The 26,294-nt window shown below is 47.1% G+C and overlaps 2 protein-coding genes and 1 long non-coding RNA gene across 7 annotated transcripts; 1 reads left to right on the top strand and 2 right to left on the bottom strand.

Annotated features, from left to right (window-relative positions):
• Positions 1–437: 437 nt before the first annotated feature.
• Positions 438–7,753, bottom strand: msh6 (mutS homolog 6 (E. coli)). 2 transcript variants are annotated; one of them, XM_049002739.1, is made up of 10 exons: positions 7,378–7,753; positions 6,461–6,663; positions 6,090–6,262; positions 3,345–5,919; positions 2,365–2,639; positions 2,164–2,281; positions 2,001–2,090; positions 1,724–1,878; positions 1,395–1,594; positions 438–593 (listed from the first exon to the last, which is right to left on the bottom strand). In XM_049002739.1, the coding sequence occupies exons 1-10, from the start codon at positions 7,629–7,631 to the stop codon at positions 512–514; spliced, it is 4,125 nt and encodes a 1,374-aa protein (XP_048858696.1). In that variant the 5' UTR covers positions 7,632–7,753; the 3' UTR covers positions 438–511. The 2 variants fall into 2 exon arrangements, with proteins under 2 accessions (XP_048858696.1, XP_048858697.1); XM_049002740.1 differs by lacking the exon at positions 7,378–7,753 and adding an exon at positions 6,881–6,992.
• Positions 7,754–8,977: 1,224 nt separating this feature from the next.
• Positions 8,978–25,383, top strand: si:dkey-191g9.5 (rap1 GTPase-GDP dissociation stimulator 1). 4 transcript variants are annotated; one of them, XM_049002817.1, is made up of 14 exons: positions 8,978–9,474; positions 13,579–13,683; positions 15,250–15,372; positions 16,799–16,924; positions 18,684–18,812; positions 19,546–19,671; positions 20,149–20,292; positions 20,582–20,713; positions 21,618–21,752; positions 21,841–21,966; positions 23,706–23,845; positions 24,130–24,256; positions 24,468–24,596; positions 24,717–25,383. In XM_049002817.1, exons 1-14 carry the CDS (start codon positions 9,024–9,026, stop codon positions 24,842–24,844), a joined length of 2,121 nt encoding a protein of 706 aa, XP_048858774.1. In that variant the 5' UTR covers positions 8,978–9,023; the 3' UTR covers positions 24,845–25,383. The 4 variants fall into 4 exon arrangements, with proteins under 4 accessions (XP_048858774.1, XP_048858777.1, XP_048858775.1 ...); XM_049002818.1 differs by lacking the exon at positions 8,978–9,474 and adding an exon at positions 12,440–12,575; XM_049002819.1 differs by lacking the exon at positions 8,978–9,474 and adding an exon at positions 12,446–12,571.
• On the bottom strand, positions 15,255–23,501 carry LOC125726432 (uncharacterized). The gene is made up of 3 exons (XR_007388180.1): positions 23,349–23,501; positions 16,210–16,273; positions 15,255–15,631 (listed from the first exon to the last, which is right to left on the bottom strand). It is a non-coding gene; the product is annotated as an uncharacterized LOC125726432 (long non-coding RNA).
• Positions 25,384–26,294: the final 911 nt, after the last annotated feature.

Genomic DNA, 26,294 nt, shown 5'->3' with positions numbered 1-26,294 from the left:
GTACAAGCTTCCCTCAGCTGCAAGTTGGTTTGATGCCAGAACCGCTTTGGAAGGAACGCAAAAGCCAGATCAGTCTTATGAAAATGTTCGCGTTTGAAGCGCAGTGTTTCAAATCCTCGGGGTGGGGGAGGGGTTTCCACAAATGTAAATACATTGCTAGAGATTATATAAAATGAGCTTCTTGCTATATTGAAGCTGAGACAAGTATCTATACAGCTGTACACAGTTTCATAGCTTTTTTCATTCATGTGTATTGGTGATTGTGGGTTCTCATACAGCCTGGATTGTATGCATGTACCATAACATCTAGACTTAATATATTGTGGAGTATTCAATAACCATTATGTAGATGCTAGTATGAATTAAAAAGGTTTAATTTCCTAGAAAGTAAAAGGAAACTGGTCATTTTTAAAAATAAAATTTTATTAGATCATTTCAGTAGTGAATATTTCTGTGGGGGTGGGGTGGTGGGGGGAGGGGGAGCCAAGTGATACACAAACCCTCGCGCTCCCTAATGGTCACCGATCATCCGCAGCAAAGTGGAGAAGCGGCCAGGGGCGGCGTTGGGGTTGTCTGCAAAGAGCCAGAGCTCCCTGGTGAAAACAAGGGTGAGCAAGAAGTGACACGTCTCCGTAGGAATGAAGCACTCTCACTGCTTCCCAGCTCAGACTAATATATAATGGCCCACTGTCCAAAAAATGGGAGACTTTTTAAAAGTAATAGTGATTAATGCATACGATAATCACTGCATTTGCCAACATGACTAAATAATCATACTGCTGTTTCAGAGAGAGATGCAATCATCTGTATGTATGTAGAATACTATCTGTATGCGAGGAAAGCAGGAGACGGTGCTATCTAGCTATTAATGGCCTTTGTATATGTATCATACATTCGTTTATGAATGAAAATTACGTCGGTCTTTCAAATGAAATAGCTTACGGCCATTTGTTTTTTCTTAACATAAGGTTATATACATACAAAGTGTAACCTACAGGGCTGTTTGCATGACTGCGTGTTGGAGATAAAAATGGAAATTGTGGAATGAATTAAAAAAAATGGCTTAATGTAGGATTAGGATATTGGCCTAAACTGGTAAATTATTTCTTTTATCTGAAATGTTGCCCTTTGATCACAGTCTTTAGGGGCATTCTGAGATTTCTTGGGGTGTTTTAGCCCTTTGCCGGTCGTCAATTTCTGACGCTGAAGGAGCACTGTGCCCACTGGGTAACCTCGTTTACCTGCATCACATATCTGGTCTCTGAGATGATGGTATACGAATAGTAGTTAGTCCTCCAAACTATACCTGTATGAAAATGCCACCCCTACCAAACGGGACTGTCAGCTGAACAGACAGAACCCCGCTACGAATAGAAAGGAATATCAGCACGTACTTGAAAACTCGGAGGGACACTGTGTTTCTCTCAAACTCGCAGGCCTTCTTATGCCCCAGCTGAATCACCTCCTCCGGGATGTTGGCCAGCCGGGCAGCGTTGAAGCCGTAGCTCTTAGGGCATGCCCCCGCGATGAACTTGTAGAGGAAAGTGATGGTTTCCTGACTGGGGTCTTCACATTCGTTCTCCACCATGCACGCCTGACGGAAGGAAGGGAGTACAGGTTATGCGCTACAATCACAAGAGCCTTTGGGGCGACCGATTTACATGCTGAATTACAGGGATCAGTATAAGCGGTCTATGGTGATAATACTGTGGATCAGCCTCACCATGTGGCCTAGTTTCACAGCAGGATTCTGGGAATGGTCTTCGACCAGAGAATGGTAGTGGGTGGAGAAAAGTGTGCGACAGCAGATTTGCTCTGCCAGCTCCTTCACCACTGCGCTGGCGATTGCTGTGCCATCGTATGTGGCGGTGCCCCTTCCTGCCAACAGAAGGCAAGGGAGCGCATGAGTCAGGCTTTCATCTACTGGACGCTGAAGGATTTAGCATAAACATTTGTTCAAATACCTGTATCCCGAGAAAATTAAAGAAACATCAATTTACCCAGTTCATCCAGGAGCACCAAAGAATGGCTGGTCCCATGATGCAGGATACTCGCAGTCTCACTCAGCTCCACAAAGAAGGTGCTCTCCCCTGGAGCACAAAGCAGGTATAAACTCCAGTGCTCTGCACACCCCTGACATCCCAGCCGTTCACTGAAGCTCACCGGCCATGATGCGGTCAGAGGCACCCAGTCGGGTGAAGATCCTGTCAACGGGACTCATGCGAAGGCTCTCCGCAGGCACATAGCAACCTAGCTGGGCCAGGATGACCACCAGGCCACACTGCGCAGGAAACAAATCACACAGTGATAATTCACTGTCAATACAATATGGCCATGATTCAATTGGAGGGGGGGGGGGCATACCTGTCTCATTAGGGTAGACTTGCCCCCCATGTTGGGCCCAGTAACAAGAACACAGGTTGCATTGCTCCCCTCTGGATCATCACCAGGGCAACCGATACAGACATCATTGGGGATGAAGTCGTCACCAAAGAAGGTCTTTGTTACACAGGGATGACGGGAGCCTCTCAGATCCAAGAAAGGCGCAGACTGTATGCCTTCTGATGGGAGCAGAACCTCGGGCCGGCTCATAGGCCCATCTCCACCTTGGCTGTATCGAGTCATGCTCAGCAACACATCTGTGGGGGGATTAATTACCAATTAAAGCCACAAGAAACTTGCATTTTATCACCAGCTCACAAAACACAACACCACTGTAGCTAAGAAAATTAAATTGTGGCCCAACAGTTGCAGGTTCGATTCAAGCAAAAAAGAACCCTGAATTGAGTCCAAGCTTTTACAATAAAAACCAAATCATTTAATCAACTGTGGAAAAAACTACAAAAGGAAGTGATAATGAAGAGATGTGATATAGTCATTATGTTCAGTGGGTTTGTCGTCATCTGGCTCTCATTTCTTTCCTTCCTTTTTCCTGTTCTGTATTACTAATGATGTTGTAATGTATCACAACACATCCATGTAAAGCACCTTGGGACGCCCGCTGTGAGAGGCACTATATAAAAATAAACCGAACTGAATGATACCACAAAAAAGACATAACTCAAGAAGTACATCTTTAACCTAATCTACATGCTGAAGAATGTTTCTTACAGCGAATGTGGAGAACAGAAAACAGATCTTCAGGGATAAATTGCTCAAAATGTATTCACTGTAAATAGCGACTGCCTGCAGTTGTCTTAGTCATCTGGTGCAAAACTGCATGCGTGTGATCACGTGACTTTCCACCTGCTGTCAGTAGTCGTATTTGGGTCAGTGTCGAAACGCACATCTAAGCTATGAAGGAGAAATCCGGCCTGTAAGCACTGATGCTTGTTTCCTCTTACCCAGCACTGCCATGCACTCCACAGCCATCTTCCAGTCTCTGCAGTTCTTGTCGAAGTTGTAGAAGAGTTTGCGCATGCAGTCCTTAAGGGCAGAATCCCTTTGGTCCTCCCAGCTCTGTAGCTCTGAGAACTGCCGCTCGATCTCTGGGGTCCAGTACCGCTTCCAGCCCTTCTTAGTAGACTTGACCTCATACTCCTCAGGAATGTTCCGTTCTTGCACACTGTCAGGCACCTCTAATTGGTACCGGTTCCTCCCTGTGCCCCAGTACGTCAGGCTCTTGCATCCCAGTCGCTTCTTCTGCCGGTCCAGGTATTCCTGCAGAACCCGCTCACAGTCCTTGATGCCAGTCAGTGCTTGGTCATAATCTGGGTCAAAGCCACTCTTGGGGCTGATGACACCAGTGTTACGGGCCTTCTGGTGATCGAAGGCCGTGTCCCAGCGCCTCAGTTCTGCCGAGAGGTCAGGAAAGAGGCCCTCCTCATTTTTGGCTTTCTGGATCATCACCTGGCGGAGCAGCTTGGATCGGAAAGCCTCTGCCACTGGCTCCATGGCAGACACAATCTGCTGCATGGTCTTAAAGCCCTCCAGGGCTGACAGAAAGTCAGCAATCTTTCGCTTGCTGTAGGTGATCTCCTCATAGAGGACTGCTCGGCTGTCAGGGTGGTCCTTGCTCTTCAGGGGTGTCCCCATGCTGTGGATCTTACTCAGTAGCCTCTCCATGTCCGGGAGCTTCTTCAGCAGCTCCTCAGCCTCGCTGGCTTCAGCCGGCATACCCATCAGATCCTCCAAAGCGTTAAGTCGGTCTTCAATGGAGGAGGGGTTACAGAGTGGAGCACACAACCACTGCTTCAGAAGGCGCTTTCCAAAGGGAGTGCAGCAAGAGTCCAGGAGGTCTAGCAGGGTCCCCTCCAAGCCACCTGTGGAGCTATTCTGAAGAATCTCCAGGTTGACTAGAGTCACCCCATCAAGAACCATGCGCTGGCGAGTCCGTGCGAAGAAGCTGGACGGGCTGTCCGACTGCTCCATTTCCACATCCACAGGGATGTACTCCTCAAAGTCGGCCAGAGACAGCAGCTCCTGGTCCACCAAGCACTTCTTTAAGTAGAAGATGCAGGCACCCAGAGCAGAAAGGGCCAGCTCGTACCCTTCCCCTGGGGTGAGGCTTAGTGAGTCGCTCTCAGAGGTCATGGCCTTGAGCACTGCAGGGAGAACATTATCATCTTCGCCCTGTGTTCCAGTCTCTTTAAAATAATTCTCCTCAGAAAGCAACTTGAGGGTCTTGGAGGCATCCCAGAACTGAGTCCCTGCTGTGAGGCCCTCCTGCATGGCAGAGGCCAGAGAAGACTTCATGAGCTTGCGTGTTTCTGCTGACAGGTTGCCCTTTTCAAATAGCACCTGTGCAGGGGGGAAGTGCGCCACCAATGTGCGGAAACGGGAACAGTGCCGGTCATCTCTGAACTGGCCCACGTGGAAGCGGCCCACTGACGTGTCGACAAAACTAACTCCGTACGTGCGCTGACAGCCCGAGGTCTCCTCCTCTGCCTTCTCCTTCACGCTCAGCAGAAACTTGCTCTGGGCCTCTGAAGGTGCACCATCAAGCACACTGTATGTCTGAGTGCCCCGGGTGATGATTCGGCACACCTCCCTGCGAACCACACGGTCAAACTTAGTCGGCCGAGCCATGGTTTTGCAGCGTGCCTCCATCATCTCGGGTGTCTCAGTCTGCTCCACACGGGCCACCTTGTAGCCTTTCTGCACCAGGACATCTGAGAAGCGGGCGAAGCCGATTTCGGGGAAGCCAGAGTGTGCCCACGTGCCCTTCATGAAGGTGATACCCAGCTCGTTGACCGCAGTGACGGCATCCATGTGGTAGAGCTCGTAGAACTTTCCCACCTTGTAGAAGATAACAGTGTCAAACATCTCAGACTTCAGCTGCCACCAGCGTCGCATGCCAGGGGTGCATTTGTTCAGGAAGTCCTCAGGAACATACAAGGTAGTCGGGTCATAGTCCTCTACTATTTGACGGCGCCTCCTGGCATCCTTCCTCTTGCCATCCTGCAGCCAGTCCAGCTTCTCATGGTCCCATATGGTGCTTCCCTCACCGGCACCCCCACCTGCACCACTGTTCTGGCTCTCAAAGGTCTCCGGAGCTGAGAAGGCTGACAGCCTTGACTTGGTCTCAGCTGTGACAAAGGATGGAGACCCAAGGGTTTTTCTGGGGCATCCCATGGAAGGGGGGTTGCTTTTAGTCGGTTTCTCTGCAGGGCGCTTCCGTTTGATGGGCTTAACAGGGCTGTCTGGTTCTGACTCTGGTTCTGGTTCATTCTCCTCTCCTTCCTCTACTCCGCTGCTAGCCTCTTCATCTTCCTCACTGCTGCTCCCTGTGGGCTCTGGCTTGAATTCTTCATCAGAACCATCACTATCTGATGCTACAATAATTCGCCGACGCTTGGGTTTCTGCTGCACGCCTCCTCTACTTTTGGAAGAGCGGTGGCTGGATTTTGCCTTCACTACTTCCTCCTCCTCTTCCTCCCCCAAAGTCATGTCTGCATCAGTCGGAATTGACTTGTCTAGCTTTAGAGGAAATTATACAAATTAGTCCACATTAACATACCAAGAACTACCATGACTTCCAACTTGTTATGAATAAACCTCCCATATACTGCTTTGTGAATAGATTGTATAAAGTCCCACAATACACACAAACACCTAAAACTTCAGATCTACTCAATTGAGCAGCTAACCTCCATATCTTCCTCTTCATCCTCATCTTCAGAAGGATCCATGCAGATGGCCATCTTTAGTCGCTTCTGCGGACTGTCAGCCAGAGCAAGGTCCGCCAGCTCCATCGCCTGGCGAATCATCGGTTTCCCGCTGAAGAACAGGCCCCCGCTCTTCGCATCAGCACTATCCGAACCTACGGACAGGGGACACTGATGTGAGGGCAAGGCGACAGCTGCATTGACGACATTTTGCACAGCACTCTATACAAATTATTAAATCAAAACCACATTAACACTCAGAAGAGATTCTTATATATTTCTGACACTCATTTAAAAAATTTAATCATCCCCCCTACAAGTACACCATCCCTGACCCTAACCCCAATACTCACCTTGGTAATCCCTGACATATTTAACACTGACCCACCCCCGAGTAGGAGGTTCATCGAAGAAATGGACGTGCAGGCGCTGATCACGACCACGGCCCCGCATCTGCTGCCCCGTGAGAGGCTGGGGCACCACCATGCATGGCCACCAGGGGTGCCCTTCCAGCTTGGTCCAAACCAGGTTACCGGCAGTGAATGTGCATGCTGAGCTGTGGGAGGGGTTATGGGCACCTTTGTTAATGACTGGCATAGAATGGCAGGAGCGGAGCACACAGGTCGCACGTTATGTATATTGCTAACAATACGGGGTCCAGAGAATTATACTGCTGTTCCACGTTTTATTAATTGTCAGTGTATTGATGTCTCACAAGCACATTTTCTGACAAAGTAATAATTTTTTTGCCGCACGAAACAAACAAGACTCGCCGAGGATAGAGTCACTTCCAAGTAACCAACGACTATCCAACGGTACAAAAGAGAATCCAGACCGGTGGGGGCGCCGACCCTCGCGCGAGCCGGTGTCAGGTATCACGGCTTCCCGCCACACTACCGCGCAAGCGCAACCCTCGCCAAGCCACTGAACGCAGGCTGCACAGCATTATCATGGTGAGGAACACTGTACCGATATGTCAGCAGGACCACAGCGGCTCTTTAACTTCAACTTCACTCGATACAAATACGGCAGCCGGGATGAGTCCACAGATACACAAAACATGATGCACATTTATGTTTAAGGCGAAATATTCTGTTTAAATATGGCATCGATAAATATCATTAAAAAAAGTTACAATAAGGCAGTCTATCAAAAGTACAAAACAAAACTTGCAAAGCATCAGATATTACAAATATATCCATATTACAGATATATTGTCAATTTGAAACCCCAAACAAGAATTAAGCATCGTGTCAATCCCACCCATTACCTTTCTTTATCTGAAGACTTTTTCTCAGAGAGGAAACCACTGAGGCCTCCCTTAGCCGGCGTTTTGCCCAGTTTTTGCTGGGGTTTTTTAGTGTTCTGTAAAGGCGCCTGCTTCGCATCCTCTTTCGGAGAACTGTTAGACTTGGGTACGGAAGACGGCAGGTCCGCTTCTGTAGGAGACGGGCTGGGTTTTACTTTACTAACCAAGGGTGGAGACTTGGTGAAAAAGTTGAAAATGCTGCTTTGTTTAGACATTGTGAAATCTGCAAAGCGGGTCGCTGCTTCACGCTTCTACCACATCCACCTCCCCTGAAGGGATGCAGGTCCAACAACAGCGCGCATTCCTGGTCGCGGGAAAGAACACGTGGTAAAAGGTCAGAATGCAGCTTGGGTACGCATGCGCAGATTCAGCCTGTTAACCTGCAATGGTAGGAACTGGCCACTAGGTGGCACCAATTATCCTTAAATCACTCCGAAAGTACAGCAACCGTACAGATTCAAAAGTAGGAGCTTGGGAATTTCTGTATTAAATTTCATATATAACGCGCAATCATTTAGGCTACTGCAAAATTGGAAAAGGAAATGTGATTGAGATTATTTATTCCATGTAAATAATCTCGATACCCTTATGAATAAAATAAACTGCATGTAGGGAACGATTACAGGAATGCGCTGAAATAGTCAATTCGTGACTCCGTGTTGCGTAAACATATAGGCTTGGGTATACATACCACAGTAATTAAGAGGTTTAGCATATGAAACTTTCGTACACGAATGTATTTTGTCATATTCCCAAACTGTGGTCAAATTAGAAATGCTACGTTCTGGGTAATATTTATGCTATGCAGTAGCTAACGATATAGTTATATACGGAACATACATAATATTACACACAGGTAGTGTGTATTATAAACTCTGCAGGTAACCCTTGAGTTAAAAATGCAGCCACCTGGTTGCCATCTGGTTTTAATTACATGAAACACTGCAGCTTCTAAATATACCCATCAAAATTGTCCATATGGATATAAAGCCAGTTAAGTAAGCACGTCATTTAAAATCTGACATCAGAATTTGCATTATTTTAAGGGCTGCAAGGTGGATGTCAGTAATTTTTAAAATAACAAAAGCCACTTCTCCAATTAAGGTCATATAGCAGGTACTCTGTCCATATGCTATCATAAGGTACCCACACGCTAACAGCCAGCTCACCAACGTTTCCTATTTCTGTACCGTGGGAGGAAAGCAGAGCATCTTGGAAAAAAAGAAACCTAAAAACTGAACAGACATCACTGAGGGTGTTCAAACTGGCAGCCCTGGATGTGTGAGACAGCGACCAAACCCACTGAGCCATCCTGCTAGATTTGGCTACAGTTTCTAGCCTCAACAGCAGGCCTCATAGATGATGGTTTCTCACCCAGAGTTAAAACTTCATATTTGGAAGCATAAGCCTCATTACCCTGGATCCATCCAGCAGGAAATAGCTGCAGGGTCCTGATTCAACACCAGATACGTAGAGGAAAGGGCACCACCATGTACGCCCATCTGGTCACTGATGTTCTCTGACAGGTGCTGCGTTTCAATCTCTGTTTTCAAGAGTCTGATTGCTGAAGCTGAGGAGCTTTAGGGAGATTTGGGATTTAGAGTGTGATGGTGCAGAGCAAGAAGGGGGAGAGAGAGAAGGAGAGAGAGAGAGATAAAGCTGGGATGGGTGAGCAAGAGTTGATAGAAACAGTTAGAGAGGGAGAGAGCGAGACCAGTGAAAGTGGGAAACGGAGAGACAGACAGGCACTTAAAAGCGGGAAGACAGGGGCACAGAAAACAGGGAGAGAGAGAGAGAGAGAGAGAGAGGGCCAGGCAGAGCCGGTAGACGACGAGCATAACAGCACGACAGCAGCAGATGCTGACAGTTCAGTTGGCAGGAGTGGATCCGGGAGAGATAGCATACTTGGCCTGAAGGCTGCCCACTGCCTCTGCTGGGACTCTCTCAAACACACACATATACACACACACACGCATACAAGCAACAAGAGCCAACAAACACCAGGACACACGCGCCGGGAGCACTCTCACCGAGGGACAGGAGGTGGTTGCATCATGGGTGAGTAGGGTGCTTTCTCCAGACCCTTTGTGTCTGGTCTTGTGTCTGTTCTGGGATGTCTGGGCAATGCCAGGCGGGGAGAGGCTGCCGGACGTGGAGGCATGTGCTGGGACTGGGATGGATGCTGGAGGAACCGAAGCTTTTCCGGTATTTAAAGGTCAATCTGAGGAACTTCATAGGGATAAAGGTTACAACTGGAGTCCCACCATCAGGCTGAGGCTGAGCGGGGAGCCGAGTGTGACTCACACAGGAGCTACTAAAAAAACCAAACTTGTCTTCAATGGTGTGGGATGTGGGGATCCTGCAAGGGGCAGTCAGCACTCAGCTGGGAAGCACAGGGGGTGTGAGGGGAACCTGCTGACCCGCCCCTACAGTCTATTTCCTTACTGCTTATTGCGGATTACCCCTGCCGCCTGTCCGTGCTCTGTGTCCTTTACCGGGGCTCTGCCTCACTCCGAGAAGGATGCTTTCGCTCTCTAGCCCCGCGAGTCGGAGGGTGATGGAGGAAGATGCCAGGGGCAAAAGTACGAGAAAGGAACGAGCAATGCAAGAAAAATGTTTTTCCCCTTTAAAATGCCTTTAGTTGTTTAGAAATTAGTGTATGGGACTGAAAATGCAGTTTCGGGTTTGAAATTTCTGACTGTTCCCTGACCCCTGCTTATCCGCACAAAAGTCAGGGAGTCTGAAACCTCCAGCTCTGGTCTACTGGGCACCGGGGTGACAATGGGAGACCGGCCCCTCATTTATAGGTTTGTAATCTTTCTGTCGGAATGGTTATTACTGTGATGTCTGTGACTGCTGATGACGCTATTTATTTTATTCCTTCTAAGGCTTGTTTTATTCATGCTTGTATTGTTCATTCCACTGCCACTGACGACAGGAGGTCGTGATTATCATTATTAATATTAAATGATACATTATATTTAAGGTTCTCTAAATTGATTCTAAATGAGCCTGACATGTTTTCACATACAAGTGTTGGCTGATGTTCTGTCTCTGGGTCCTTGGCCTGCTCCTTCCGGGTCCCGTGATCTGCTGCTCCCAGGTCCTACCATGTGCAGGTTCTGCATCTTTTACAACCCAGGAACCTAGGAAGGGGAACCAGTGACAAAAAAGAAAGTGATTGTGCGGGAAACATAAACAGGGACAGCGAACAGAAAGACGAGTCTGTAAATAAGCCTTTACAACCTACGGGGTAAACGGGGCACAATCAGACGGAGGAAAAAGGCCGGAATCAGCATGAAGATGCAGAGGCGGCTCATTTCGTGGCTCAGATCATGGTTGCAGAACCCTCACACACTAGGGCTGTTGTATGAAACTTAAGGCTTGTAGGCTGCAATTAGGGGCTTAACTAAAGTCACAATCAGCTGTGCGTCATTCTAACGGAAACGTAAGTAAATCTCTTGACCTTCAACATCCAATCCTGCCAAAGGGTGATAATGGCGATACGGTTCCCCAAATTCATACACATGCAACTGAGGTCCAATGTACACCCTATCATATAATGATCTACATCTGCCTTATAATAACCTCAATATAAGTGGTTATTAGACATTAATTATTGTTTATTATTATTATTTAACATTTAACAGCATCCCACATACTGTAGTCAGGTTGTGGTCTGCATCTGCTAACCTCAGTGCCTTTCTAAGCCTTTATGGTAGCTGGCATTATTCTTTGAGATGTTAGGTGTTATTAGTAATTGCAGGTGAACTTAGCTGAGAATGCTGTGCTTTTTCTTGGAAGAGAAGAGGCCCAAGAAGAGAACGTTGTAGGACTGTCTATTAACTAGTGTTCTCCAATCCCTTTGCTCCGGGACCCACATACAGTGCATGTTTATGCTCTGACAGGAGCTGGTAGGCAGCAAAATTGTGGGCTGGGAGGGAGAAAAGACATGGACTGTCTGTAGGGTCCCCAAGGACCAGATGGGGAAACACTGGCATAAGGGATCATCAGAGAGCTTTCTACATTGCAGGCAGTTTGATCTGTTAGAGATAGATAAGGTCTTGGCCACAGAATGGGATTCAGTCAGATCCTATTTCTACAGTTGCTGCGTATTTCAACAATCCATGAAGAAATGGCCAGCTGCCATGTAATGTTTTCAAAGCATCTTTGTGCGTCTGTTGTTGTATCTCAGGGAGATCGTAAAATGCACCCACCCGCACGGAAAACCTTGTTTAGGTTTTATTTGTAAGTAGTAAATGCAGATGAGAAATCCTCGCCCCATTTTCCTGTTCCCTGTGATGTTCTTTTTCAATATCTGAATTATTGTGGTGTACCTTTCATGCAATTAGGGTTAAAGCATTCAACTACGTGAGTAATCTAGTATGTAATATTTAAAATGTTGATCAACACATTATTCTGTTAATGAAGTGAAATGATTCTCTTAGAGTTACTTCAAATCCATTGTTTTTCTCAGCTATAATGTGTGAAGTACTGTAAAATTTGCACTTTAATTAAGGTGTGACACTTTCCCAGCTTCCCCAATGAGCTGCAAATTGTCAGGGCTGCCAGCTCACACATCTGGCGTGACACTCACACTTTTAGACTCTTACGCTCATGCAAGAAATCTTATGGAAAATCGATATTATGGTGAGTGAAAACATTCGGTACGAAATATCGTATTTGGCACCATAAATTCCTTTTTTTGTCTTGGCCCCGAATATAAGATGACACCACTTTTTCAGGTGTATTTTGAGGGAAAAAAAATCCCGTCTTATATTTGGGTCAACATGGTATGTTTTACACTATTCAGAGCCCTTGTCACTTAGTCTGCCTCATTTGCAGCAGGTACTAAAGGGCCAAAGTGAAAAAGTACTTTTACATGACAGCTACAGGCCTGTCACTGAGCATGCTCAATGCCAGCACTATAGCACAGGGCACAGGCCTGTCACTGAGCATGCTCAATGCCAGCACTATAGCACAGGGCACAGGCCTGTCACTGAGCATGCTCAATACCAGCATTCTGAGGTCCTAGTCGGAAATTTCAGCTGGAATGCCCCCTGAAATCGTAATTCCAATGAATTCAAAAGAAAATACAGAACCCCGACCTCAGAATTCAAGATGGCTGCAGTCCTTTTTAGCAGAAATGAAAGCTGTAGGTATATACTGTTTTTTCGCACTTATGTCTTGTTTGTGCCTCATGAAGTCGGTCGTACACACAGTACTGTCCAACCGCTGTCTGTGGACGTGTTGCTGTGGTGTTTTTATGCGCAAAATACCACGTAATGTGTTGTTATCCACTGATATTGCCAACGACAGTTAACCAGGCTAGAACTGGGGCCTGTTTCAGAAAGCAGGATTTCTTGCTTAGCTGGATAACCGGTCGGATTTAAGGTAGTCTGGGCTAAATGTAAGTCAACAAAGATAAAGGCCATTTAAACTGGGGTAAATGAAATCCAACAAGTTATCCGGGAAAGCAAGAAATCTTGCTTTTTGAAACAGGTCCCTGGTATCGCGAAATTACTTTCGATTTGCTTTACTGAAACGCTGTTAACACGTGTGTCACTCCCAGTTTCAGAGATCTGACCTCCGACATAAATGGAATGCAGCATATGGCCCAGGGCCCAGGTCTGTCACTGAGCATGCTCAATGCCAGCACTATGGCACAGGGCCCAGGCCTGTCACTGAGCATGCTCAGTGCCAGCATTATGGCCCAGAGCCCAGGTCTGATCTCAATGTCTTGCCAATCTGCCTCCCCTGAAGCGCTAGAATCAATCTAGTCTGCGAGTCACTTATGTATGTATTTGTTTAATATTCCAGGCACTATGCAAAATGTATAGAGCAACTAAATGAGACATTTGGGATTAAGATTATAATGGCTGTAATGCCATTTTTGTCAAGATAGATTAGCCCTCAGGCTGGGGCTGAACTGCCAGAATGTTCTACAGAGAACAGTCAGATGGCTTTCGCTTTACCAGCCCACTAATGCCACTGGCACAAGTCCCTGTGATGTTGGTATTAGCCCTGCCGCCTATCCGCTAATTTTCCTTAGACTTCTGAGTTATTGGTCCCCCGATAGCTTCTTGTGTAGATAAGCAGAAGTGGAATCCTAGGCTGGGATCCGTAACAGGCTGATCTGAAGCTTCTCTCTCTCTGTTGCAGACTCCCTGACTGACGCCCTCAAAGCCATCTCTGTCAGCACCGAACTCATAGACGAGGAGCTCAAGCCTCATCTGGACATCCTGCTTACTGCGCTGCAGGAAAAGCGTGAGTGTCCTGCGAGGAGGTCACGGGTCACGTTAAACACACGCCCACCTCCTACCCCTCCCATGAGATACACTCACCCGGGGCCCTGCTGCTCAGTGTAGCTTTTTGAGTAAGACAGCACTTTTCTGGGAACGTTCCAGTGGGGCCACTGTATCCTGATTAGAATTTGGAGGAAATACGGACTGGAAGTGAGCAGCCAGAACAGCAGCCAGGCAGTGGATTGGGAGGACAGAGACAGTAATCCGATTTCACGTCTGTCTCGAGTATATGCTGTGAGTGCCCGGACGGATTAGCCTCAGTATGGGCGATGCAGTTTCACATACACAGGCACCCACACGCAGATACACACGGACACACTGATGTGATATTCGGTGCTGTGGCTTGGAAATCCATAATTCTGGGGTGGGACAAGCTTTACCAGCAGGACACAAGGCATGGGATCAGGGTGGCGGGTAGGTGCATTATCTTGGCCCGTGTGGTTTGATGACTGTCACTTCTGCTTCTGCTGAAGTTAACATTCTCATTTTTTTGGGATAACAGACCTGAAAACGAAAATGTACCCAGAAGCCAATGAAGACAAGATGACTCCAGTAAGAGGCAGCTTAGGTAGCGAGGCTGTTATGTTCCAATAAGGGTTTAGCTCAATCGCATTGACCTGCGAACATGCATATATAAAGAGCTGTCACTCACTGCGCAAGCCTGTGAATCTGTATTTGGGAAAAAGACAGAATAGTTACGAAGCATTTTTTTTGCAGTCCGGCCTGTTATGAGCCCTGCATTGCTTCCAAAATGACGTAGGGATGAAATACTTAAAACACACACCACCATCAGAGCAGATGCTGAGGAGTATAAATAACCAGGAAGCCGGGGAAGCCTTAAGCGTGAAATTACACGTTTGCCTGTAATGGCTTTCATTTCATTAAGTGTGTTAATTAGTCCCCCTCTCAATGCGGACAGGCCAACGTCAATGTCATCCTGAAGTGCCACGAGCCGCTCGACGTCCCTCATTCCTGAGTAAGGGGGCGTTGTCATGGCAACGATGCCTCCGCTGACAGCTTTAGCTGCCCCCTCAGTGCTGGATGACAATTCTAAGAGAAACTTCCATAACGTCAGCATTCCCTTTGGCCCAGTGTCACGGTTGCCATCTGCCACTGTCCCCCTACTCGCTGAGCTCCCTTGAAAGTCCCGCCCCGGCCTGTTCTCCTTTATTTTGGGCCCCTCATGTCCAGGACAGCCAGTGCTAGGCCAGCTGCTGAGAAAGGGAGCAGCAGTGTCTCCTCTCTGCATCCCACACACCAGAAGAAAGTCAGATGAGGAGACAATGTCAGCAGCTGGCTGGAAAATTTGCCGCAGGTCGATAGAGGGTTGGCCTTTTGATCGTCTCGGTTCAAAGTAGCGATGCTGGCAGATGCTTCATCGGCATTCATCTCATGGCTGCATACCTGCTTAACTACCGATCTGGGAGGGGGGGGATGAGCAGCCTTACTTCCCATGACTGTGTGACACTCATTTTTCTCTTAAGGAGGCAAATACAAAGGCAGCCAAGCGGTCCTCTGTATTTTACAGGAAAGGGAGCCCCAGAGGAGATAGCTGCCAGTGGGATTCTTCCATCACTGGCGCAGACCTTGAGTAAGAAGAGCCTCCTCACATCACAGGTGACCCTGGTGGTGGCCGAGTTGGCCAGGGAAGGTGAGGGCATCACCGACAGGGTACGTGGGGTGGCAGGTGCACAGGATTACCCATAAAGTCTCTGACATCTCATGTAAGGTAGCACCACTCTGACTGGTCTGTGGAACAAGACCTGAAATAAACCCTGTCATTCAAACTTAGCAAAAAAAACGTGCTAGACCATTTGCACAAAACAAATGAGATCTATCATCCATCCATCCATGCACCCGTCTGTTTTTCATGCCCGCTTCTCCTGTGCAGGGTCGAGGAGGTCCAGGGCCTGTCAAACAAAAGAGATAGTACTGGTTTAATATTCATACCAGCTTGCTTTTCTTTTGCCTTTCGCTTGTGTCAGCATTGTACATTAATCCTGTTTTGCTCCACATCTCTCGCAGGCGTCAGACAAAAGGACAATGAACAAACTCACTATTATCCCTCTATGTTTGTGGGGTGGAGAGTTTTCCACTTTTGACTGTACAGATAATCCTCTTTCATGGGTGACTTATTGATAACTGAAAAGCAACAGTGTGACATGAAACAAAATTTTATAGTCCTTCGGGTTTGTTTAGCAAATATTGATGAATTATTTGAATATTTTTACAAATAAGTTCTATTGAGGCTACAAATAAGGGTAATGCAGTTAGATTTTAACCACAAGTCTTAAATTGCTTACTTATGCAGATATAGATGCAGGAAAACATAGTATAATAACAAACTTAATTCTGATCCGCATAAGCGCTTATGAAATGGACGGACTTTTAGAAGTTGGATGGTAGAGTAGTTTGACTAATGCGTTCATAATACATTCATAGAATCTGCTCTATAAAATACATTTTGTTATTTAAAAAAGGCACTTACTCTGCCTGTCACCAATCCATGACATGTCAACAGCTTTCCCTGGTGACAAAGATCTCAAATTGCTCTGAAACAGAAAATCACATCACTGACAGTGATTGACTGGCAAGGTAGCTGTATGGCCTTGGCGGGTATCACAGAGCGGTGAATGTGACCTGCATTTTCCAGCAGCACAGCATTAAATAACATGAGAGGTTTCTAGCTTGTGCAATCCGTGATACGACGGAGGGAGCTGTGCCAGTCAGCCAGCAGTGAGGGACACTACTGAGGTTTGGACCACTGTGTCATGCCCGGCTCGTCCGCTCCTCGTGTGTCACCCACGTGTGCTTCCCTGATCGTCTCCATCGGTGTCCGCTTATTTTGATTGGTCCTGTCCTATTTAAGTCCTAGTCTTGCTTGTCTCCCTTGTCCGTCATTGTGGTTATGGTGTGGTTTGTCAGCTCTGGTCCTTGTTCCCCCAGTAAATCCCCAGTTTGCCCTGATTCCTGCCTGTATGCCTAGTTCTTGACCACCAGCCCGCACGATCGCCGCTCTGCTCGCCCCCGATCGTGACACACTGAGGGACCTCTGGACATTTTTCTGGCCCATTCAGCCACGGTACGGGAGCGATGCATTGAGGCTGGCCTCGTGACCGCCCTACTGCCCCTGCTGAAGAGCTCGGACCAGGAGCTGCTACTGCACACAGGACGCGCCATCGGCAGGATCTGCTTCGATAACAGTGAGTCGGCCCGAGGATGATGACTCATTTGATCACACCAAGGTCTCGGGAGCAACCCAGCTAACAGGGAACATTCCCAAAACTTTAACCAATGTTATGCGAAGGTCCCAAAACGTTCGTACTGTAACATGAATAGAACGTTATTTCCACGTTTTACATTTTAACAGCAGTCCTGTCTCTGTCAGCATGTTAGCATGATTACATCAACATCCTTTTAATACGATTAATGTTGAAAAATATAGTTTGATAATACAACCTCATTTCCGAAAAGGTTGGGACGCCGTGCAAAATATAAATAAAAAGAGAAATGCAATGATTTACAAAACATATAAACCCATATTTAATTGTAAATAGAACAAAAACAACATATCAAACGTTGAAACTGAGAAATCTTATTGTTTTATGACAGATATGTGCTCAGTTTGAATTTGATGCCCGCAGTGATTTACAATGTGATTTACAGTGATTTGCAGTGAGTACAGTTTATAATGCAGTGCCGCCTGAGGACCCAAAGATCACAGCTATCCAATATTGGTTTTTGACCCTTGCATACAGAGATTTCAGAGGATTCTCTGAAACCTTTAATGTTAGTATGTACCCTAGAAGATGAAATTCCCAAATTCTTTGCAATTTTGTTCACAGAGTGGTGAACCTCTCACCCACCTTCATTGTACAGAGACTCTGCTTCCCTGGGAGGCTGTTTTTATGCCCAGTCATATTTCTGCCCTGTTGCCAATTAACCGAATTAGTTGTGAGATATTCAACCGTATTTTTTTGTTTTAGCATCACACGACTTTTACAGGCTTTTGTTGCCTCTGTCCAACTTTTGAAATGTGTTGGTGCATCAAATTTAAACTGAGCAAATATTTATCATAAAGCTATAAAATTTCTCATTTGCTATGTTCTATTTTCAATTAAATGTGTGATTATATGATTTGCAAACCATTCATTATGTCTTTACATTTTACCCAGGGTCCCAACTTGGAAAGAGGGTTGTAAAATAATATTTATTTTATTTATGTGCTATATGCGTATACTTCAAATGCACTTCAAATGTAGCCTTGAAGCCCCCAACCTTTGAGAGGTAAGGCAACAGTGCTACCACTGCCCCACCCTTCATTTTTGTGTCTTAGTTTTAGTAGTGGGATAACGTTCTGGGAATATCAGGAAAAATTGGACACTTTGAATGTTTCCATGCCTTATTTGTTACGTTCGATAAAATTTCTAGAATGAAAAATTAAGTTTACATTAAGTACACCTTCATAATGCATCCATAGAACACTCATATGCAGCATGTAATACTTTAATACTTAAACATTCCAACATGCCTTAATAGTTATAAAATGTATTAATAACAAACATTATGATTGTATAATCATATAATGTTTTTAGTAATGAATATTAAAGCTCTTAAGGCAAGTTATGATGTCAAGGGATACTTACATGCTGCTTATGAATGTTCTATGAATGCTTTATAAATGCATTATGCAGTTAATGTAAAGCATTAGCAAAAATTGTTAGCAGGAAAGGGAGCCCCAAAGGCAGAGAACCGTTTGTGGGCAAGATTACATATGAAGGCATGAGACAAGCTAAAGATTACAGTAAATGGCCACAGGAGTACGCTACCATCTGGAGAGCGTGTCAGATTATCAGTGATCAGTCCGTCTAAGCTGTATATGTGTACATGGTGGTGTGGTCTGAGGATTCACTATTGTGGCGTGAGGCCGCAGTGTCTGTCCTCTGCTTCTCCCCCTCTCAGTGGTTCAGCAGGATTACCTGGTGCAGAATGGAGTCATTCCCCGGCTGGTGGCCATTATGCAGGACTACCCCGAAAACGATCCGCTGGTTAACGTGTGTCTGCTGGCTCTCTGTAACCTCGCCGAGATGGGTGAGCAGCGAGACGCCCCCTAGCCCAGAAATAGAAGGGGGACTCCTGACATCACCCCCCGGGCACTACAAAAGCCATCACAAAGAATATATGATTGTGGATATTACAGAAAATTATAATGAAATTATATATCTCTTTTATGTGCAGATTAAGGGCTTCTTTTTGATCAGCTATTGCTAATTTGTTTACCGCTAAGCACGAGTGCATTTTCATGAGTAAAACCCACGAATAATGCCTGGAGGGAGACTTCCCCCTGCAATGCGGGAAGACGTCCCACTAAAGCCTCATGAATCATGTTAACCGCTCAAATAGACAATTAACTTAACTGTGAAAAAGGAATGGTCTGTAAAGGGATCCTCTGCATTAGCCTGAAAATAGACACGGTGGTGTGGGGGATATGGGAATAGCCAGATATACAGACAGGATGGCAGGCGAGGCTGTAGCACCCTTAAGAGACCCTTAATTTATGTTAAAATGAGCAGCAGGGCACAGTAATGAGGAGAATAAATTGCACCAAATGGTACTAAAGTTACGGTTACCGGCACTTCCGGGATGATTAGCTGAGAATGAAACCACAGGCAACAACAGGAATACCGCCAACAGTGGATTATTTACTCTATTCCAACACTGTTTAACGTAGCTTTAGCCCACACCTGACGTGCCGTTAGCCAGGCCTAGCTGGGAGCCGTGTGAATCCATGTCTGATGTGGCCCCTCCCCCTGGCCACTTTCAGAATCTGCGCGGGAAGCCCTGGCGGAAGTGGGCGTGGCCGAGGCGCTGACCTGCCAGCTGCACCGTGCCGCGGATGCCGAGCGTCGCCACATCGTCCTGGAGGTGCTGGGATCGCTGGGCGAGAGCGGTGAGAGGTTGTGGGGGGGGAACAAACTTATTTTCTGGTGTATAGAGATGAGGAAGAAACGAGGACTTTAGCCTAATAAACCATAATGCTAAGAAACTGTCAGCTGAATGCAGACGTGGGAAATTCCAGTCATGCTTGTTAATTAATGCATTTAAGGCTTAAATAATACCAGTCCAAGGTCTATATTTATAGCCGGTAATCTGTCAGGCCTGGATCAGCAGAAGTATAATGTGATTTGCTTCGTATTAACAAAGGATTCAAAGACTTCTCATGAGCAGCATAGTCAAAGAGATGATTAAGATGCATCTGAACCCAAATGAAAGCTTCCCACTGCATTTCCAAATAGTGTGACGCACAATCCGTCTGTGAAGTGTGTCATCTGCAGCGACAGTGACTTCAGCTGCCTCTGTCATCTTGCTGAAGGGAGTGCAGAGAGAGGTGCTCATCCTCTATTTGGCGTTCTCCCCATGTTTTCAGATATGCTGAAACTGCAGTTTGTGGAGTCAGGTGTCCCGCAGGCCCTATCCGAAATGATCCGAGGAATGCATGGGGGCGCCGACTCGCACGACCTCTGCAGCATCAAAATTGCTTCTAACCTTATCGTGTCCCTTCTGCTGGGAGGTGGGTCTTTTCCAACTTGATGCTCCATGTCACTCTACATGTCCGTCTCCATCCATACTGAGAAAACACATGGCAACGGAAAAGGCTTGTGTCTTAATAACCATTAAATCATAACTGTTACATAATTGTGACATCCAGCCTTGCGGCTTTGTGGCTAATCTCTTCCTTGAAAAGCAACCCTATTTGCTTTACCGATCTGGTTTTCAGTCTGAAGATTTTCTAAGGTCTTCCTGAGCTCCTCTGGTGGTTGTCCGGGTCCTAGTGGTCTCTTGTATTACCTGTATCACAGATGAATCCATGCAGAAGTGTTTCGGTGAGGGGAAGGGCCCCGTGTACCGGGATGTTCTGTCCTGGCTGCAGTCTTCCAACATGCAGCTGCAGCAGGCGGGGGCGTTGGCGATCGCCAATTTCGCCCGGAACGGTGAGGCAGCTCACTGTGCAGTTTATGTCTGCATGTGTTATGTGCAATGTGGATTAAAAGTCAACTCTCACAGGAAGGCCAGACGCTTACAAACTGGCACAAGGAGAGAACATGTCATCAAACACTAGCTACACGCCATCAGATGGCCGGTGACCCAAAATGGCAGTAACATGGTCAAATCTCCTCCACAGGCATTGCATGGAGCAGGATGACGGGGATCATTAAATGCCTTTTGGCCAAGATATGTAAGAAGTAACCTTGACAGAACTGCAAGAGTACACACTCCAAAAGCTCACCCTGCGAGGTGTCACACACCTGGGGCCAGAAAGCAGATGGCTGGAATCGCATCACAGCCTAACTCACCGACGCTGTTTACACCTTAGTGATTCAGTTTAAGTGCTTTACCCTGTTGCCAGTATCTGGCCTGAATATGAACACGGACCACAGCACATCTCACTCCACACACTAAAACAGTGCTTCTCAACCAGTGGGTTGTGACCCAAAACCATTTTCACTGGGTCATGGATTGCGTGGTTAAGAAAAATTATTTAGAAAAAAATTTGTGATTTTCAATGAAACAAACGAACAAAAAAATAAACGCAAACAAAAAACTTAGGGTGGTGACGTAATGCCTGAGGAGTAATGTGGGTGTTGTGCCTAAACCAGCTGAGAACCACTGCACTGACACACTTAGCTGAAGGAGAAAGGACTGATCTTGCTGTTCTTCTCAGACAATCTGAGTATCCTTGAGCAAGACTAAATGCCAAATGCTCCAGGGGGTGCTACACCCTGGCTGACCCAAAAGGCGTGTCTCTCATGGAGTACAAGATGAAGTACGTGAAAACCAAACAAGTGCAAACTGTACAAATGGCAAACAATGCACATATTTTATTTCCCTGCTCAGATAGCAACTGTGTGAAGATGCTGGATCTCGGGGTGGTCCATCACATCCTAGACCTGCTAGAGCGGCACGTGGACCAGGGCGACGTGTCCGTCCAGCACGCCGCTCTGAGCGCCCTGAGGAACCTCGCCATCCCAGGTGCCAGAAATGCTCCAAGCTACCGATTCTGCATCTGCAGCACTGAGGCTCCATGCAGTGACCATTGAGTGTGTGGGCACCATTACAGCCACCAACAAGGTGCGGATGCTGGAGGATGCCGTGGTGGAGCGGATTAGGGCCCTGCTGCGGTCCGACATGCCCCCCGTGCAGTTCAAACTGCTTGGGACTCTCCGCATGATGGTGGATGGTCAGGGTAAGAGAATGGCTGCAGTCATATCTGATAGGATGCCACCTTTCCGCATTAAACACTAGATGCTGAAAACCCATGTTTACTAATCAATTTCACGTGAAAGATATCAATACAAGGACAGTAATCATCAGCAAACAAGAATTGTATAAAGATTATATTACAAAACAGTCTTTCACAATATAAACACATGCATCCAGTATGGGCAGTTTACTAAATTGCCCAGAGTGTGTAGCTAGGTGTATGTGCATGTTGTGCAGTGGACCAGCAGCCTATCTTGGGCGACCCTGTGATGATGGGATAGGAGTCTTTGAGATTGACGGATGAAGACTGCAGTTAATTTGTAGACCTCAGACACTTCACTTTACAAAAGACACTCAGCCTACCATCTCAGGTGCCACGTTTGAGGAATCGCTCATGCAAAAACTTTTAATTACTGGCCTTGACTGGAGCCGTGCCTGGGCCGTAACTGAGCCGTACCCGGCCGTACCGGAGCCGTGCCTGGGCCGTAACTGAGCCGTACCCGGCCGTACCGGAGCCGTGCCTGGGCCATAACCGAGCCGTACCCGGCCGTACCGGAGCCGTGCCTGGGCCGTAACCGAGCCGTACCCGGCCGTACCGGAGCCGTAACCGAGCCGTACCCGGCCGTACTGGAGCCGTAACCGAGCCGTACCCGGCCGTACCGGAGCCGTGCCTGGGCCGTAACCGAGCCGTACCCGGCCGTACCGGAGCCGTGCCTGGGCCGTAACCGAGCCGTACCCGGCCGTACCGGAGCCGTACTCAGGCCGTAACTGAGCCATACCCGGGCCGTACTCAAGCCTTACCCAGGCCATACCACAAAGAGAGACTAGTTACAGCGCGGTTCCTGCTTGTATTGGTTTACCACTGCAGAAGGGTTTGGAGACGCTTATTTACTGTTCGCATGGTTTACATTATGATTTACTATGTGCTAATTTCTGTTGCCAAGTCTGTGAAAATCAACAACTTATCTTAGCATCCAAAGCTACCAGAATTAGCATTCACTTTTGTGAATTCCCATTACAAATAGCTGTTTTATAGTAGTTGTTTAAGTAGGTAGTTTCAAACTCTGAGTTATTAGGAATGCATCAATATATCATGATATGCGATTCTACTAATAATAAATATATAGAATAATATATAGAATAAGCCCAGTTTCCCTTCAGATAATTTGACCAACCGGAGGGTGGTGAAGTCACCAGCTCAGTTTGGTCATGCTTTTGTCCCTGCTAGTAAGCAAGGCCATGTCAGTGTGGGTACAACTCAGGTGCAGTGCCCATCATTTATAAAGGAAAACTGTCAGTTTGCTGGACGGCTTGAGTACGGCTTGATTCTCGATGGCAGTGGAAAAACTCCATAAGGCCTCGTACCTCCAGCGGAGCCCTGCCTTCCCGTCGAGTCTCTTTCCAGTGTCATTACTGTGGCTCTTCCTCCGCGAGCTTCTGAGGAACGAACAATAAGCTGCAGATTGCAGGCCATGAAGCCCCCATTGTTCTGTCACACCAAACGACTAGGTACAGATTGCAGATAAGTGCACACTGTGGAGGTGGGTATGGCCCTGTGACATTCCCAGCATGCCCTTCAGTCCCGCCCTCCATTGTCTTTTCAATTGTCTGCTCTCTTTGTCTCGCACTGTGCATTTTCACTTTGTTATGTAACAGCAGAGAGGTGCTAAAATGGCAGTGTGGGAGAGGGGGCAATGCTGTCCTCCTCTTACTCTCCGTCAGAGGAAGCGGCCACACTGCTGGGGAAAGATGAAGGCCTGCTTGCTCGGGTTATACAGTGGTGTGAAGCCCGGGAGCATGCGGGGGTCAGGGGGGAGGCCAACCGCCTCCTGGCTGCTTTCATCAGACACAGCCGGGCCCTGGTGAGATCCCCCCCGCCCCCGACATCCACACGCACACATGCAGACAGACATACACGTAGATTATTTTGAGGTTGTCTGTAATCAGTATGTGACATCATAACACGGTAACAAGAATTTCAAAAATATTTCAGTCACTGTTAAAGACGGAACAAGCCAACATAAGCTATTGTGGCATGAAAATTAGACACCCAGATTCCTGAAGGTGATGCTAATACGGGAAGATGGACAGCTGGAATGGTGCTCTCCTACTAGCTAAGTCTCCTGCCCCCCTGATTTCCTGACAGGACGTGATCCACGCTGTTACCAAAGCAGATGGCATACGACACCTCATCTCCATGGCAACCAGTGAGCATGTCATCATGCAAAATGAAGCTCTGATCGCCTTGGCGATTGCTTCGGCTATCGACATTGGTGAGGCCTAAAATTCCTCCAGAATTACAGATGCAAACCTGTGTGCAGCAGTCAATGCGAAACGTCAGGCATAAATAATACTGCGGCCTGCTATAGGTTTGAAAGTGAGCTAAATAAGAACATTTCCATCCTTTTGTTTTAGTGTTCTTCCTGCAAATAGAGAGAGATTTACGAATAATACTGCAATGCAATGTGTGTGTCCTGTTTGCAGAGACCATGGAGGGACCCTTCCAGGATGCCGGCCTGGTGCCCACCCTGCAGAAGATGCTGGATGACCCTGTGGGGGCCGTGGAGGTCAAGTTTAGCACCATTGGGCTTATCTGCAGCCTGACCAACTCCAGTCAGTACTCAGCCTGGGCACTGGACCATTCATTCATTTACTGCAAAACCTTATTGATTATATACTGGACAGACGGTGACCCCGCCGCAGTGGTTTCAGTGCAGTGGTTCTCTCTCCCAGGCTTGCTGAAGGAAGAGATGGAGTCTCTGAACCTGAAGGAGAGCTTGAGTAAGCTCTCAAACCACACCAGCTCCAAGCTGGCCACCCAGGCTGACACGGTGCTGGCTGTCCTCTCCGAAGCCAGCTAGACTGACCCCACCACACCACTGCCGCCGCCTGGACCTGACCCGACCTGACCTGGCTGGCGGTGGAAGGGGCCCTGCTGCTAGTGGTCAGAGACAAAGCAGAGCCCCCCCATCCACCAGCTGGCTCCCGGCCGCACCGTCACACCCGAGAAACTGGGCATGGCAATGTCCACCGAACAGCAAGGGGACAGAACAGAGACCTGTATTTTCATGGCTTACATTTTAACCATTCCAGTGCTCCTTAGCCAGGATACCGAAACCCACTTAGATTTAATGACCGTGTAAAAAAAAACAGCACAATGTATTAGCCAGTAGGCATGCAGTGAGTACTTAAGGCTACATGAAAGTGTCTTTTAGCAGCCAGTTTAGTGTGCAGTGGTCAAGTATCAGAGGAGCGTCTCTGTCCAGTGTGTTACTTTGTGCGTTACTGTAACGAAGCCTCCTCTGTTCTCTTAACAATTTCACATCATTGAAGTTTATTTTTAAAATTAGAAGTGTATATTTTAATATGTTAAATGATACTGAGATGTCTGCAATTAAAAAAGGGGTTTGGCAAAATGGACAGATGACGCTGTTATGTTACACAACACCACACTGTGGCAGGAAGGCACTGGGACAGCTGCAAGGCAGGATACAGGATATTCTTGCTGAGGATTTCCATCCGTTTTCTAAAGCCACGTATCCTAGTCAGGGTTGTGGGGGGTCTGTTGCCTATGGGCGTAAGGCAGGGAACAACCCAAAATGGGGCACCAGCCCATCACAGAGTGCACTCACACACCAATCACAGATTAGGAACTCTAGTAAGCCTCTGCATGTTCTTGGACTGTGGGGGGGGGGTACCTGGAGGAAACCCCACAATGACACAAGGAGAACATGCAAACTCCACACACAGAACCCAGGCAGATACTCGAACCCCCACAGGTGTGAACCACTGCAACACCATGCCACCCCCTTGCTGAGAATTTCCATTTCCAAATTGGGATTTAAAAGCTCATGGTGCATCTCCGGCCATTTGCAGACATCATACAGGCACAAGCCGGTGTCTTTACGGACTGTGTGTTACCCTGAGGAAAACATACCCTCATTATCCCATAGCACTCATTATATAGCCAGATATTTATCTGCTGAAAGATAAGAAATGTGCACATCGGTGATACAGTACAGCAGCATGACTACATGGGGGCAGATAGTCTTTTTAACTGGTTTAGTCTTACACAGGAAATGACAGCCTAAAGTTGTATGCCCTTATTCCACCACTAGGTGGAGATATTAGCATTAATGTGGTTTTATCAGAGGCTTGTGTTTGACGTCAGGACCACTGAAACATTGCTGTGATTTCACACCTGTTCCTCCCCAGGGTTAAGTTTGGTGAGGAATTAAAAGCTTTCGTGATAGAATGGGCCTAATTTAGAATAGCTTCTGTGTTTACTGAATACAAAGCACTGTTACCTGG

The sequence above is a fragment of the Brienomyrus brachyistius genome, unplaced genomic scaffold (assembly GCF_023856365.1).
Source record: "Brienomyrus brachyistius isolate T26 unplaced genomic scaffold, BBRACH_0.4 scaffold71, whole genome shotgun sequence".
NCBI lineage: Eukaryota > Metazoa > Chordata > Actinopteri > Osteoglossiformes > Mormyridae > Brienomyrus > Brienomyrus brachyistius.
This window is presented reverse-complemented; position numbering and strand designations above follow the sequence as displayed.